Raw genomic sequence first — 17,344 nt, forward strand, 5'->3', positions numbered from 1 at the left:
GTATTTAAGTAGTGAAAAGTAGATTGCTTATTTGTCAACTGCATTGATTTGTGAAACTCTCTTTTACATATTTACTTTTGTACTAACAGTGTTTTCTTTATGTGGAATTATTACCTTGATGACAAAAAGCCTAGGCAAATATGAAAGTGAATAGCTGCTAAACAGTAGCTGTATGCATGTCCATTTGTGATTTTACTTTGTGAAAAATCAAAATACTTTCTGTGCATTCATTAGCTATTTTCATGTTTGTCTCATACACATTATTACGTATGAGCCAGCAGAAGAAAATATTTTATTTAAAACCAAAACCAAACCAAAACCACCCTCCCCCCTCCAAAAAAAAAAAAAAAAATCAAAACCAAACCAACCCACTCTATTTCTCTATTTTTGGTTGAACTAAGTTTAAGGAGGATGTCTGCTTCCCAAGAGCCTCTGTGTAGCATTGCTGTTGTCATGGCATCAGCCCTTTCTTGGCCCAGGAGTGTATGGCAAAACTGTTGGTTCTTTCACTGTGTTAGAATAAATATTACAGAAGTGGGAAGAATTCACAGATCATAGTTCAGTCTCCTTAGTTTTCTGTTTCCAGGTGTTAGTGGGAAATTGCTGCTTTACATTGGGTTCTAGAAAATGTCCGTACCTCCATGGAGTCTAAGGCATGTTCTTCAAAGTTATTCTGCCTGCATGTACACACTCAAAATAAAGTTCTACTAATACATATTTATGTATTTTGTAAGAAGAAAATGTGTTTTTCAGTTTTTGTTCAGATATTTCAAAAGTTTCTGCATTTCAGATTTTAAGAAAATCTGAAATTTGATGGGGTTTAATGTCTCCTTTCTGCTAGGGTGAATATTTCTTAAACAGGTGAGAATTTATACCATCTAACCAAAAGCTGCTGTGTGGGTCTGTACTTTTCTTAGCTTATTTTTTCCTCTTAAATTGAAGTTCATAATGTCTGTTGTTTAAATGAAGCTTTTCTTTTCATGGCTCTGTGAGCAGCAGGTGTCTAAAATCTCCCTAGCTGGAAAAAGTACCATTGGCACAATCTAGAGCTCTCCGTATTTCATTAAAATACTCCTAATGAGGTTTTTTGTGTGTTTTGTTGCAATTTATGTCATCTCAGAAGGGCCATTCAGTTTGATAGGATCAGGGACCTGAACTATTAGTTTTATTAATATCAGCAGGGAAATCCCATAGTGATCCCTTTATGATAAAATGGGGTATGTTTGGAATTTAGGATATTCAGAAAGCCATAGATGCACTTTTTTTTTTTTCTATGACGTGAAAGTGTCCATCATAGTTAATCCTATTTGGATGGCACTTTAAAAAGTGTTGAAACATTTCCTTTTTTCTTTTTTTTTAAATTAATTGTCATTTGTAAATATTTTGAATTTTGACGATTACTTAGAGGTTAGGTTCATAAGTAAAAAAAGCTTTGGAAAATTTTCTCCAGGAGGAAATGTTACTTTTGCTGATACTTACTGAAGAAGAAATTATGAATTATTTTTACTTGTGAAATGTGATGTCATATAATTACATTTTATTTTACTAAAGTAGGAGGTAGTAAATAAAATAAGTTTTCATACATGCAATGTGGACTAATTGTCTTAGCACCTTACTGTTTGCAGTCAATAAATAAAAGCATTGTGCTTGGTCAACAATACTTTTTGCTGGTCAATGTCACAGAATCATAGAATGGTTTGGGTTAGAAGGGACCTTAAAGATCACCGAGTTCCAACCCCCCTGCCATGGGCAGGGACACCTCCCACTAGACCAGGTTGCTCAAAGCCTCATCCAGCCTGGCCTTGAACACCTCCAGAGATGGGGCATCCACAGCTTCCCTGGGCAACCTGTTCCAGTGCCTCACCACCCTCACAGTGAAAAATTTCTTCCTTATATCTAATCTATGTCTGTCCTCTTTCAGGTTGAAGCTGTTACCCCTCGTCCTATCACTACATTGTCTGATCAAGAGTGCCTCCCTGTCTCTCCTGTAGGCCCCCTTTAAGAACTGGCAGGCTGTCATATTTGTTTGTTTCCACAGGTAAATTTGGAAGAAAACAGGAACTCCATCATTTGGAGATTTTCTTGGTTCATTAGGGGATCTTTGCCAGTGCGGTATCATACCAGGTTTTTTTTTTATTGTCCAGTGACAACTGTACTATAAAGAAGTTCTTAAATTTTGCGTGACCACCATTCTAGATTTTAAAATATCACAAAAACATTCATAATCTATCCTTCCTCTAGGAGTTCAAACCCTTTGTTAGCAGTTTGGACTGTGAATATATAACAAGATTGCCATGGTGTATGTAAAGCTTCAGCAAAAAAAAAAAAAAAAAATCATAAAGATGTGAATTCAAAAAACCATGACTGTACGTGGTACTTTTAAAATACACAGATCCTTCTGGTCTCCAGAGAACATTCTTGATAAATCTTCCAAGAGGTTTTCCAGTTATAGAGCACTTGCAAAGAAGAGTACATATGGCTACTTAAAGTTTTAATAGTAATAGCTATGTTTAAAATTGTCCTTGTATCAACGAGAAGTGCTCTGGGTGCTCATGAGAGGGGAAGTGTTTAAAACTATGTGTGAATTTGAGATGGTGGCTACAGGGATGCCTGTTTCAGCTAAATGAAAAAAAAAATCATGGGCGAGTGGAAGGGGTCAAACAATACAACTGAAGAAAATTGAGGAATTTCCAGGTAATAATAGGTTTCACATATGTTAAACTGGCATCCCTTTGGGATGAAAAATGTGTGAAGCAAGTAGCAGGAAATGAACTCTGAAATGGAATAAATTTCTGTGTGTTATGAGTTGTGTTATCTTAAGGAACATGATTGTCTCTTGTAATATGAGGCAACGTTATAAATCGCCATTGGGATAAGAATAAAGGTGAAAACCTTGAAGATAGGCTATACTTGCTCATGATGGCTTTGAATTTTATTTACATGTTTACTTAGCAGCCCTTATCTTTGTGTCATCTCATGATGTTTCATGAAGCAGCAAAAGTCAAGATCATAGCCCAGGCAAGCCGCAGTTGCTTCAGCCTCTCTAGCTAATAAGATGCTGATTTCTGAATTAACTCCATGGTGCACAGGAGCCCTGCTGGAAAGTAGTTACCATAATTGTTCAAATTGGAGCTTTGTCTGCACTTGTCTTTCACATAGGGGAGTGGGGTTGGCAACAGATGGAACCGTTTTGTCTCTTTTTCTTGATACCTGTCAGGGTATTTGGGAAGATAGCAAGGCAGGTTTTGAATGCAGTGCTACCAACTTGCTTTTGATGTTTGGTTCTGTCTTGTGTGCCTCAGATGGGAGACTGTTCCTCTCCTAGTATGCTGAGTGACAAGAAAAAGAAAGTGTGTGCACGCAGAGTGGTGTATGGTCTGAATCACACTTTCTGTACCTCAGCTGAACTCTGAATTGTAGAATAGTTGAAGAATTCTGTCCATCTAGTATTCTTCCAAAGCAGCTATGAAATTGACTATGGTACCTTTAAGTCATGAACTTTGCTTTCCAGTAATAGCTCTAAATTGCTTTGTGTTAAAATGTACAAATTTTTGTAGAATTCAGTTCCATATATTGATGCAACAGCTCACACAGTTTTTTTCAGAAATAACAAAAAGATTATTGGAGCATCGCTAAATGGCATGCGTAGAAATTTTTTGTAGTGGCAATGCATGGTTGCAACGTGGATTTCCGCCCCCCCCTTCCCTTTTAGCATGTTTCTGCACAAGTGAGAAACTTGTGAATATTTGGAATGACAACTTTTCCTCTCCTCTCTGTTGTCATCTTCTTGCTTAATTTTTGAGAACTGAGAAACTGAAGCTTTTAATTTACGTATGTATGTATTTTTTTGTAGCTGTTGTCTTTGAACATCTCTTTTCCGATTTTATCACCTTGTCTTAATTCATTGTGACCATACACTAAAGCCTTTTCTTCTGGGACCGTAGAGGAGGGGAGTGGGGAAACTTACAGTCCATATCCTCTGCTGTGACTTACGTCTCTTAAATCTTGTTAAGACCTGAGGTATTCAGTGGCTGCTATTATGTTTAATTTAATTGAAGCCAAGCATCTATCTCGAGTAAAAACTTACTTGGGTTTAGGTAGGGAGGCAGATGCTCCTGTGATTATGTAAACTTTGTTTTTGGGGAGTACTCATAGAAACCTGTGAAAATTCAAAGAAGATCTGTGTGAAGTAACAGTACCATGGTTACAGATTTGTGCACCTGCTCTAAACATGGGAAAACTGGGCTTATTTCTGAAACCTTAATTCATCCAATTAAATGTATACAATTTAATATTGTGCATTAGATACTGTAATATGCTATTTTCTTCCATAGGTTTACTGCTTCATTCAGTGCATTGTTTACTTAGTAGCTGTTTGATAGTTTCAGTTTCTTTTCATGGAGTGACCTGTGCCTTTTTTATTGCACGCTGTTGAAAAGTACCTTACAGAAGGAATCCTTTGCCAGTAAAGTAATGTTCTGTGAGGAAATGATCAGTAATTGCTGTGTTTGCCTATTTGAGGCACAATGATTAATTTATTTTTCATCAGTTCCTGTTAGGTAAAGGAACATAGTTGCCTCTTCCATATGACCACACAGTTCCAAGAAACAGAATGAATGATCCATAAATCCTATATATTTTGCCTTCTCTGTTTTCTGTGTCTTTTTTGGAGGGTTAGGAAGGAATAGTTTTTTGTCAGATTATGCCTGCTCAAAATACTGCTGTCACAAGTCTCGACTGAAGTTCCAGTAGCTCAGCAGTTCTGCAAATCAAACCCTAGAGGCTAAAGTCAGGTACTAGGAAATGAAAAATGTACAGTGAAATGACTGTATGCTAAGGCTTTTGATTTACACTGGGTAGAAATTGGCAAAGGCAAAGATAAGAGCTAACTCTCCAGGATAGTACAGAGTAATTTTAATTATGTGATCCTCCTTTTTTTTTTTTTTGTATTTTGCAGCATATACAGGAAGGGAGCTTTCATTTTCATATGTCCTAGATCCATCCTGTACAACAAGCAAGGTGTGGGCCTGATGGTGCTTAGAATTGTATTGATACTGCAAAATACACACACATAGCTGCTGAAGTGAGGGTTCTGAATTACATCTGTAGGAAGTGAATAGAGAGATTTGTAACATATGAAAAGTAACATCTGAGGTGGTAACTATCTTAGACTGTTGGTCAGGAATGCATTTTTGAAACAAATTTCTTAGTTGTCCCCACTTATGTGTTGGCTTTCATCATAGAGCCATCTCAAAATACACATGCTGTATTTCTTTATAATGTTATGATGGGGAGTGATGTGGAGCGGGATGTGCTCCAGTTGCGTATCCAATACACTCCACTGCAAACAAGCTTACTGCGTCGCACTAACTAGAGCTAATCTAAGTGTCCCTTCTTGCCTTTTGTTCTCTTGCTTCTTTTTAACCTCCGAAATTATTGATGTCAGGTTGTCACTACAAAATGTTTCGCAATAATAGCTCAAATTGTTAAGTGGTTCTATTATGCGATGCAGGAATTTTGCTTGACTAAATAAAGAACCTAAAATTAATGATGTGACTACCTCACATATCATAACAGATGAGCATGAAGCTGCAGAGTTAACATGCACAGGCAACTTAAATTCTAGCATCTCCTTGCTCATCAGGGCTTGAGTTGGCAAACTTCATGTTCTTTTAACATCATTTTTTGTGTGTGTAATTATATACTGTATGCTTCACTGTGGTTTCATTTTGAGACCTCATTAGGTTGACTGTAAGAGAGAGTACATATGTCTTTACTCGTGGCAGTTTCTATTCCAATCCGTGATATGTAACTATCACCTAAAATCTATATTAAAAGATTTTAGGCTGTGATAAAGGGATGTAAGTCTCTAAAGATTTGAAAAGCCCAATGAAAGGAAACTAAGGAGGCTAAGCCTAACTATAGTTTAAAAGGAGGGGAAATCAATATAAAATTGTGAAGAAGAACTAATATCATCAAAGAAATTTCTGCATTACTAGTCACTGTTTCTCGAACTCCAGTACATAAATGTGTCTGAATTTTTCTTTAACATGGAAACAAATTTTTCCCACCTTTCTGTTGCAGAAATTAGCCTTCCTTACAAGATGAAAAGGCTGAAATCATAGAATCATATAACGGTTTGGGTTGGAAGGGACCTTAAAGATCATCAAGTTCCAACCGCCCTGACTTGGGCAGGGACACCTCTCACTAGACCAGGTTGCTCAAAGTGTCATCCAGCCCGGCCCTGAACATCACCAAGGATGGGGCATCCACAGCTTCTCTGGGCAACCTGTTCCAGTGCCTCACCACCCTCACAGTAAAAAATTTCTCCCTAATATCTAACCTGAATTCACCCCCTTTCAACTTAAAACCATTACACCTTGTCCTATCACTACACTCCCTGATAAAGAGTCCCTCCCCATCTCTCCTGTAGGCCTCCTTTAAGTATTGGAAGGCTGCTGTAAGGTCTCTCTGGATCCTTCTATTCTCCAGGCTGAACAACCCCAACTCTCTCAGCCTGTCTTCATATGAGAGGTGCTCCAGCCCTCTGACCATCTTCGTGGTCTTCCTCTGGACTCACTCCAACAGGTCCATGTCTTTCTTATGTTGGGGGCACCAGAACGGGACACAGTACTCCAGGTGGGGTCTCACAAGAGAAGAGTAGAGGGGGGAAAATCACCTCCTTTGACCTGCTGCTAATGCTTCTTTTGATGTAGCCCAGGATACAGTTGGCTTTCTGCTGGCTCATGTTCAGCCTCTCATCAACCAACACCCTCATGTCTTTCCTCCCAGGGCTGCTCTCAAGACATTCTCCGCCCAGTCTGTATTTGTGCCTGGGATTGTCCTGACCCACGTGCAGAACCTTGCACTTGACTTTGTTGAACTTCATGAGGTTTACATGGGCCCACTTTCATCTCATCAGGTCCCATAGACTTGTGCAACTTCAGGTTTCTCAGATGGTCTTGAACCTGATCTTCTCCTACCTAGGGCAGATCCTTATTCTCTCAGTCCCTGTCTTTGCCTTCTGCAACGGGGGTGGTGTGGCTTGAACAGTTGGTGGTGAGGACTGAGGCAAAAAATGCGTTGAGTACCTCAGCCTTCTCCATATCCCGGGTAACTGGCTCTCCCATTTCCTCCCGTAGAGGGCCCACATTTTCCATAATCTTCCTTTTAACACCGATGTACCTATAGAAGCTTTTCTTGTTGCCCTTGATGCCCCTGGCCAGGATTAATTCCATCAGGGCTTTAGCTTTCCTAACCTGATCCTTGGCTGCTTGGACAGTTTCTCTGTATTCCTCCCAGGCTACCTGTCCTTGCTTCCATCCTCTGTAGGCTTCCTTTTTGTGTTTGAGTTTGTCCGGGAGCTCCTTGTTCTAACATGCAGGCCTCCTGGCATTTTTGCCTGCCTTCCTCTTTGTTGGACACATTGCTCCTGAGCTTGGAGGAAGTGATCCTTGAATATTAACCAGCTTTCTTGGGCCCCTCTTCCCTCCAGGGCTTTATCCCATGGGACTCTTCCAAGCAGATCCATGAGGAGGCCAAAGTCTGCTCTCCTGAATTCCAGGGTAGCAAGCTTGCTGCTTGCCCTCCTCATTGCCATGAGGATCCTGAATTCCAGCATTTCATGGTCACAGCAGCTAAGGTTGTTCTTGAGGTTCACATTCCCCATCAGCCCTTCCTTGTTGGTGAGAATGAGGTCCAGCATAGAACCTCTCCTCTTTGTCTCCTCTATCACTTGGTGAAGGAAGTTATCATCAGCACATCCAAGGAACCTCCTGGCTTGCTTGTGCTGTGCTGTTTTGTCCCTCCAACAGATATCAGGGTGGTTGAAGTCCCCTCTGAGGATCAGGGCTTGTGAACGTGAAGCTGGTCCTATCTGTCTGTAGAGAGCCTCATCCGCTCGATCTTTCTGGTCAGGAGGCCTGTAGGAGGCTCCCACTATAATGTCACCTGTCCCTGTCCTCCCTCTAATCCTGACCCACAAGCTCTCAGTCAGCTCCTCACCCATCCCCAGGTGGAGCTCCATGCACTCCAGCTGGTCACTGACATAGAGTGTGACGCCTCTCCTTCCTAAAGAGCTTGTATCCTTCCATTCCAGACACATTTCTGTGATGCCAATGAGATCACAGCCCTGCAGGTGTGGGCACATCTCTAACTCCTCATGTTTATTCCCCATGCCATGTGCATTTACATAGAGGCACTGAGGCTGGGCCCCTGATGAGGCTGACTTACTTGTTGGAATCCCTTTCTGCTGCTCTTCAGGTGCTCTCTTGCTGACCTGTTGCCCTTCTCCGGGCTCTAGCATCTTTTTCTGGCACTGGCATCAGACTGGTAGGAGTGGGATGGATTGAAGTTCCCCTCCCCCGACAGCTTTAGTATATAAACTTCCAATTAAGGAGGAGAGAAACTATGATTGATTTATCTGAAGCATTCTAGTTAATGGCTTTTAATCTCTCTGGAATAATTTAGTTGTTTGAAGGGAATCAAATGCCATGAGGCTAGAATGAAGAAAAATTCTAAATCATGTTAAATTGTTAAGGGAATTTTCAGGTCTATCAGAAATAAGTCTTAGTCTAATTGTCACAATCTTTTTGATAGCTTCCCCAGAGAATACCTTGTGCTCCAGTGGCACAATCGATCAGCGAGCAGTACTTAGGGCAGTATGCGGAGAAGTGCTGAGGTTGTGAGTTCGAGCCTTACCTGGAGCAGGACTTTTATGGGCTCCACCAGCCCAGCCTTTCCCCTCCACTGTCCCCCCGCCCCGTGTTTTTTTGTGGTCAACGACTCTATGTCTGGGTGGAGGCCGGTCACAAGTGGTGTCCCTCAAGGGTCTGTCTTGGGACCAGTGCTCTTCAACATCTTCATCAACAACATAGATGAGGGAATCGAGTGCCCCCTCAGCAAATTTGCAGATGACACCAAGCTGAGTGGTGCAGTTGATACAATAGAGGGAAGGAATGCCATCCAGAGGGACCTGGACAGGCTGGAGAAGTGGGCCCATGAGAACCTAATGAGGTTCAACAAGGCCAAGTGCAAGGTGTTGCACTTGGGCTGCAGCAATCCCAGGTACTTGTATGCACTGGGAGAAGAACTCCTTGAGATCAGCCCTGTGGAGAGCGACTTGGGGGTTCTGGTGGACGAGAGGCTGGACATGAGCCAGCAGTGTGCGCTTGCAGCCTGGAAGGCCGACTATATCCTGGGCTGCATTAAAAAAGGGGTGGCCAGCAGGGAGAGGGAGGTGATTCTCCCCCTCTGCTCTGCTCTTGTGAGACCCCATCTGGAGTATTGTGTCCAGGCCTGGAGTCCCCAGCACAAGAAAGATGTGGAGCTCTTGGAAGGGGTCCAGAGGAGGGCCACAAAGATGATCGGAGGACTGGAGCACCTCTCCTATGAAGAAAGGTTGTCAGAATAGTGTCAGGATGAGGGGGAATGGTTTTAAACTAAGAATGGGGAGATTTAGGGTAGTTATTACGTGGAAATTTTTCACTCAGAGGGTGATAAGGCAGTGGCACAGGTTGCCCAGAGAAGTTGTGGATGCCCCATCCCTGGAGGCATTCAAGGCCAGGCTGGATGGGGCCCTGGGCAGCCTGCTCTAGTGGTTGGCAACCCTGCCCACAGCAGGGGGGTTGGAACTAGATGATCTTTAAGGTCCTTTTCAACACAGGCCATTCTATGATTCTGGGATTCTTAAGAGCTATTGCAAATAGCAAGGGTAAATTCAAGGAAACATGTAAGGATGTATTTTGGAACTTTGATCAGAGATACTGTGATTTAAGGTCCAGAACCTCTGTATGGGCAGTAGGACAAGAGCAGTATCAGAAATATGGATGGGCATTTTGTAAATTAGTGGTAGGATGGTAAGAAAGATGGATGTTAAAAAAACCCAGCATGTATGCTTATGTAAACACATACACAGAAGTGTGTGTATATATATGTGTGTTTGCAACAAGAAAAATATACTACATATATTGTCTACTACCTCTTTCCATTATTGGAGCCTTATTACTTATGTCTGTGTGTGTGCACACACGCTTAAGTACTGCATGACGTCACGTTCTGACAGTGAAAGACAAAAAAAGCAAAGGAACTGTGGTCTCTTAGTTTACAGGAAAGAAACTGATGTGCAGTGAGAGTAATCAGTTGATGTAGCAATTTCCAAAAGCACTATGCTCTGAGCACACACCAGTGCTATTTCTGTACTTCAGAGTTCTGTACTTTCTGTACTTCAGAATATGCTACAAATATATATTTGCATATGTGTGTATATGTGTGTGGGTATGTAGAAATATATTCGCTTTATATCATGGCAGCAATTTTCCTTTTTCTCTGCTGTTGCTCTTATCTCCTTAGTCCTCCAGCAAAAAACTGAGTTAAAAAGATGGAGTGATATTTCTAATGTGAAAGTAATAGTTAGTTAACATTTAAAATAAAACTTGCAATTTATTTCCAATAATTTTTATGTGTGGGCTAGCCAGGGTCAAAAACATAACAGTCGAGTAAGGGTGAACTTATAAATGTGGTTGGGGTTTTTTTGTTGTGCTTTTCTGAGATATTTTCCTGAGGCAAGGGGGTTTTTTTAATCAACTTCATATATATTGTGGAAGTAATGTTAGATTCATAAAAGACAGCACATCCAAAGACATGATTATAACTGCTAAAATAATAAAAGCTGCGAAACACAAGTAGCAATTCTAGAGTCCTGCGTTCAGATGAATTTTGGTGTGATCAAACCAACAAGAGTGCCAGCCCAAGTGTTACTAGTGCAAAACGGAGTGGAAGGGGAAAAATAGAAACAGAAAGAAAAAGTATTGCACTTTTGAGGGAGAAGAGGAGTAGTTTTGTAGAGAAGGTCTGTTCATTAACTGAGAGCGTCAAGATTCAGCCTCTGATTGCAGGTTTGCTTAAGAATTCCATAGAGAAGTTACCTAGCCCTGTCTTTTTAAGACAACATACTAAAAGTTATGTATTCAGCAACTCTGAAAATTACGCTTGTTTAGATGTAGCTGCATGATTTTATTCATAATGTACTTAAGTTTCCCTTAACCTTGGTGTTTATTTCTGTGTCTGTAAAACAGTGGTGGTATATTAGGGAAGGTGTGAGGCTAATTTTGAAGCTCCTTGAATTTCATCCAGAACAGAATTGAAGAAAGTTGGTAAAGCCTGTCTCAGGGTAGCTTTTGCCTATGAAATGCTAATACATAACAGAGAAAATAATTTTGTACTCTGATATGCGCTTTACAGATATAAGTTAAAGGTATGTTTAAAAAAAGAAGTTATATACAGTTTATATATAGGTGACAGGTTTTCATAGGTTATGTCTTTTTCAGACACGGGTAATAATGACAGCAGGACTCACACATTAGAATCATTCCTCCTTCAGAAAGGAACAACAGCTTACTGGAAAGCCAGTACTTGTCTCATAGTTAACTACTTTCCCCTGTTAGTACTTTTATCCTTCAGTTAACTATGCTGAATACTTTTGATCTATTATTATATCCGTAAGAAATTATTTTTTTTAAAACACCTCTTACTATCAACCTGTTTTCAACCTTCCTTCAAATTCATGAAGATAGTATAAATACAGATATGTAAGACATATCTATATTTTTTAAAAAAACCCAGACCTCAGCTTTCTCTGTGCATTTTTGAATATTAAACTTTTCTTTATTTGTCAGAAAGTCTAATGCAGTTTAATCTATCTGAAACAATGATCTTTCAGTCTGTAGAAGCAAGACAATTCTTATTCTGAAAATATACTGCTTGGTCTTGCTGTCAGTACATTTTGTATGGTGCTTGAATGGACCTATTGTCCTCTTGTGCACTCAAAGTGAATGAATTTATATTTCAAAGTGGAGCATTTCTTTCTTCCCTGTACCAGTTCCCACTTCTTTTTCTGAAGGAGAGAACAAGACTGCAGTCCTGAAAGTATATAATTCTGAAACTTGGAAATTAGATTCCAGTGTATTTGTTGCTCACAAAGCCTTGTTTATGCCAAGTGTTGTACAGTTACTGTAAAGAGTTTGTTTGGACAGTCGCAGAAATAACTTCACTCTGATGTACCAATGAAACTGGTTAATTTCCCACCACCTTCAGTTTAGAAAAATATGTTCGTCACTTATAATTTCTTAACCTGTCTGACATTCCTCATGCTGAAATTCAGTACTCGAAGTTCTTATGCACTTGCTGAATTTAAAATATATCTATTCTCTCTTCAGCGGGATTGTCCGTACATTAGGTACATGTGCAAATTTTGGAGGGTTAGTGCTCAAGCTAAAGACTTTCAAATTAATGCATTTCATTTCTAGAGTACTTTCTTAGTTCTGCATTGTCAAGTTCAGTACAACAAAGATTGGTGTCTGTCTTCACAGCCATAAATGTGTGTGACCTGTAGGGTGCTTCCATGCAGCCTGCTCCCTTTTTGCTCCAAGGAAAGCAGATGCAGCGTAAAGGCATAAAAAAAGAGGAGACTAAAGAGAATACAGGAGAGAGATTTCAAAGAAGAAAACACATGGAATTAAGTAGATGAATCAAGTTTGGTTACCTTTTCTCTGATATCATGTAATGAAATTCTCAGTTATCAGGCAAAAAAACCCACAACATACATCCACAAAGGAACTACTTTTTTGCGCAATTAACATTTGAGAAATTTATGAAGTAGGATGCTGTGGAAGTCTCAAAGCATGAATTTGTTTAAATTCGTGGAGGATGTGGCTGTCAGTGGTGAGTAAGTATGATGGCTTTGCTGCAGCTCTTTGTTCAGGAACTGTCCAAGCTGGAAGTCCTTAGGTTGCTGGAAGCTTATTTGCGAAGATAAGAATGTACCTTTTATTATTTACATTCTTTTTATGACAGTTGCCAGTAGCAAGTGCTCAAAGGGAAGCTACAGTACTAGGTGAACATTTGATCTGGCTCAATATGGTAGTTATTATTTCAGTCGTCTTCATCACTCAACATTTACCTTCAGTAAACTCTAATAGGGACCTTAGAGGATATTGAACTCCTATTAACCATGGCTTCTGGCAGTCATTCAGCTGTTATTTAATAAGCAAACAATGCATTGCACTGTTCTTTATGTACAAGTATAGTCTCATTACTTGTCCTTTAAAAATCAGGAGTTCTTAAGGGCAATTATTTGAAATAATTGAAATCAACAAATGAAACCTGCATCCAGTTTACATCTCAGAAGCACAAATAATTTAATTCTAGAAAGTTAAAGGTTTGTGTTTTTTTTTTAATTTTGCTCGTCTGATTTAAGACATTGCTGCTAATAGAAATGAAAAAAAAAAAAATTTTCTGTCCTCGCTCTTTTTTTTTTTACCCTGTGTTTCATGCTCCTGTTTTTCTCACTGGTGATGTCTGATGTTAAGAATGCTTCACTGCTACAGAGCATGCTGTCAAGTTCATACTCAAAAAGAGGTTATTCTGCCCACTCCTTTCCCGTAGCACTGATCTTTGAGGATGAATTAGGGACTGTGTAGGCTTCACAGAACTCTCTGCTCTCTTCTAAGGCAGATGTGTCAGTATGAAAAACATTGATTTATAGGAAAATGGAGTGGGCGCTGAAGATGAAGGGGAAGAATAAAAATGTCTGTGTTACAGTATATGAGGGTAGAAGAAAGGTAAAAATATTAAAAAATATATTATGAGAAGTGGCTAAGCCAAGGTACTTGTTGAAAAGTTATTACTTTTTATAAAGGTTTGTGCTGAAATCCACTCCTGGGTTCCACAACGTTACTGTCAAAGGTAATAGAAGGTAAAAGAAAAAGAAAAAAATTCTTAATAAGAAGTCTAACAAGGAAACATTAGCTGACTTATCCCACACTATGTTTAATTAGTGGAAATTATGGCATTTTAAAAATTTCATCTTAAAATTGATACTATAATGCCTTTTGGGGAATAATTGTCTTCAATGCCTCATGCAATATAATTAGTGCTTCCACTTGTGTGTAGACTTGTGTGTGTTTTGGTAGATTTAGCCTTATCAGTCATGACTAAAATAATATTTTTATTTGCTCATACCTGAAACAGGGGAGTAAAGTGAAAAGAGTTTTGTGAAGTATCTTTGCCATTTGAGCTTTAGTGCTCACAAAATTTGAAAATCTTATGAAAAGAAACTTGTTAGTGATGCAGATCTAAATATGTATTTACTAGAAAGACAGAATTGCCTCCACAGGAAGGTTGCTCTGAGGTTTTTCCCCGCCACTGCTACTATTTTTATGAGCCCATACCCAACTACCTGTTATGTAGGAGGTAACTTAGTGTACATCTTGCAGATGGTCAGATATGTAAATTTGGCTCTTTGCTCGAGTGATGTAGTTTGGTTTTGTTTCTGAGGCAGTTACTGTTTCCAAAAAGTATGCTAATATTTCTAGAAATTAAACTTGTGTCAATGACTACCATTAGATGACCATCTAAATCAGTTGAAGAAGGAGATACTGATGGTGTTCCAAATAGATCAGAAGTAGCAAATGTGCCAGTCAGTGTTTCCAAAATGCATGAATTTGAGAGTACCTCACAAGAGCTCACTGAACATTTTATTTCCCAACTGTGTTAATGTAAGATTGATTTTTATTTTAAATAGATAGAGTCATAGAATCATTAAGGTTGGAAAAGACCTCTAAGATTATCAAGTCTAACCGTCAGCCCACACCACCTAACTCAGTAAACCATGTCCCTAACCACCACATCTACACGTTTCTTGAACACCTCCAGGGATGGTGACCCCACCACTTCCCTGGGCAGCCTGTTCCAATGCCTGATCACTATTTCAGTGAAGAAATTTTCTTCTGATATCCAGCCTAAACCTCCCTTGGCGCAACTTGAGGCCATTTCCTCTTGTCCTATCACTTGTTAATTTAGAGAAGAGGCCAGCGCCCACTCACTACAACCTCCTTTCAGGTAGTTGTAGAGAGTGATAAGGTCTCCTCTCAGCCTCCTCTTCTCTAAACAACCCCAGTTCCCTCAGCCGCTCCTCGTCAGACCTGTGCTCCAGACCCTTCAGCAGCTTTGTTGGCCTTCTCTGGACCTCAATGTCCTTCTTGTGGTGAGGGGCCCAAAAGTGAACACAGGATTCAAGGTGCGGCCTCACCAGTGCCGAGTACAGGGGCACAATCTCTTCCCTGGTCCTGCTGGCCACACTATTGCTGATGCAGGCCAGGATGCTGTTGGCCTTCTTGGCCACCTGGGCACACTGCTGGCTCATGTTCAGCTGGCTGTCGACCAGCACCCCTAGGTCCCTCTCTTCTGGGCAGCTTTCCAGCCACTCTCCCCCAAGCCTGTAGCATTGCAGGGGGTTGTTGCAGGACCCAGCACTTGGCTTTACTGAACCTCATACAAGTGGCTTCAGCCCATTGGTCCAACCTGTCCAGATCCCTCTGCAAAGCCTTCCTACCCTCAAGGAGATCAACACACCCACTCAATTTGGTGTCATCAGCAAACTTACTGAGGGAGCACTCAATCCCCTCATACAGGTCATTGATACAGATGTTAAACAGGACAGGCCCCAAAACCGATCCCTGGGGAACACCACTGATGACCGGCCGCCACCTGGACTTAACTCCATTCACCACGACTCTCTGGGCTCGGCCATCCAGCCAGTTTTTTATCCAGCAAAGGGTGGTTCTGTCTAAGCCATGAGCCACTAGCTTTTCTAGGAGAATGCTGTGGGACACGGTGTCGAAGGCCTTGCTAAAGTCCAAGTAGATGACATCCGCGGCCTTTCCCTCATCCATTACATTGTTCCATGGAGGGGGGAAAAAATAATTTTTATTGGCTTAAGGCAAAAAAGCTTAGCATTTCTAATAATTGAGATAACCCTTTGTCTATTTTAGCTGCTGTATAGGACTTTTTTTCAAAGAGATGTTTGACATGTTTAGTTCCTGTAATACATCAGAAGCATGAGCAAGCAAAGGTTTAAAAATGAATTTTATACATAATAGATTTTATTTTGTTTAAGCAGTCTGTTTAAAAGCAGGCAGATCTTCTGTCAATGAGAAGGATTTAGATGCATAAACATTATTTGTTCACTAAAGTGTGATTTAACCTAGATACTTCTGTAGTTTTGGATCCACATTCCAATGCAATCTGTTATTTAACCTTTTTTTTTTCCCTTTATTAATAGTTACAGTGTGTGTTTTTTCTCCTACTAACAATCAAGTAAGGTCATTCTAGCAATTAGAAGCAGTCTGGACAAAATTTAGCATAGTTTTATTTATCCATTAATGATTTAGAAGGAGCTTGCATGTTGTGGCCAAAATGTCTATTATTGACCTTGGATTTTTGAACCATGCTGATTTAATTGATCTATACGTGTTTGATTCTTAAATGATAAAACCCTGAACTTTCATTGTCTTTTCCTTAGGATTTTAAGACAGGATTCGGTATCACTTTAATCCCTATGAATGTGGCAAATGTAAAACAAGTGGATCGGACTGCAAAGCAATCTTTTGAAATAATTACTCCTTATAAAAGTTTTAGGTGAGAACTTTAATATTTACATTACAAAATATGTAAATAACTAATGCACTAAAGAAATACTTGCTTCATACTACAGTGACCTGTCTAGTCTGGATGAAAAGGTAATGTTTTTATTAGGAATGCTTGGCAATTTTTTTAAAAACAGAAGGTTTTTCTTTCGTTTGTTTAGCTGTATGCTTCATCTGTTACCTCCCTGACTAGACGTCCTATGCCCACAGATTTGTATTTTTATGTAGCCTTCTTTGTTCATTCTGTGCAAGGGCAGAAGAAAAAAAAAAAGTCACTTTAACAACTTGACTCCATTTTAAAGAAAATAAAATGAATAGTGAAATAATGCTGCATCCGTTTAATATGAAGCAGTTTATTCAAAAAGAGAAGACTCACTTGTGTGCCATTCCTTGTAGAAATCCTCCATTGCAATCAGTAGATAATTTTACTTTGGCTGATGCTGTGCCTTGTAATGATTTTTAAGGAAATAAAAGTATATGCTAATAAAAGCCTTTTGTTAAGTGTTGTAGTGTTTCTTAATTTAAATCTCAGTAATGCAGGAGAAGAAGAAACCATTTTTTTCTCCTGGGCTTGATAAATGTTAGTAAAGAATTTCCTTTCATTCTCAGTCAACTGGAGTAGCAGGTAAATTAGTCTTGGTCAGTGATTTGAATCTGTCACTAATTGGTACATAGCTAGTTCTTTGACGTTCTATAAGCCATCATCACCATGTTGGTGTTTGCTTATTATTGTTTATATTTTTCAAAAAGATCAATTCAAATTAAAAACATTTTTGGTTGTTGTAGTTGTCAAGTCCATTTTTACTCCTCAGTAAGTCACCGTGTTTCCTTAGGTAACTCTATGGTTTTGTAACTTGAAC

General features: G+C 39.7%; 1 protein-coding gene across 1 annotated transcript in view; it reads left to right on the plus strand.

Moving 5' to 3' along the window:
* Positions 1-17,344, plus strand: part of LOC104471842 (arf-GAP with Rho-GAP domain, ANK repeat and PH domain-containing protein 2-like) — a gene marked incomplete at its 3' end in the record, with an annotated part of 62,662 nt that overhangs the window by 39,451 nt on the left and 5,867 nt on the right. Inside the window, exon 9 of the mRNA XM_010087331.1 lies at positions 16,361-16,476. Coding sequence (XP_010085633.1) covers positions 16,361-16,476 — 116 coding nt within the window. The remainder of the gene's footprint in view (positions 1-16,360; positions 16,477-17,344) is intronic.

Source organism: Pterocles gutturalis, unplaced genomic scaffold, assembly GCF_000699245.1.
Source record: "Pterocles gutturalis isolate BGI_N339 unplaced genomic scaffold, ASM69924v1 scaffold6271, whole genome shotgun sequence".
NCBI lineage: Eukaryota > Metazoa > Chordata > Aves > Pterocliformes > Pteroclidae > Pterocles > Pterocles gutturalis.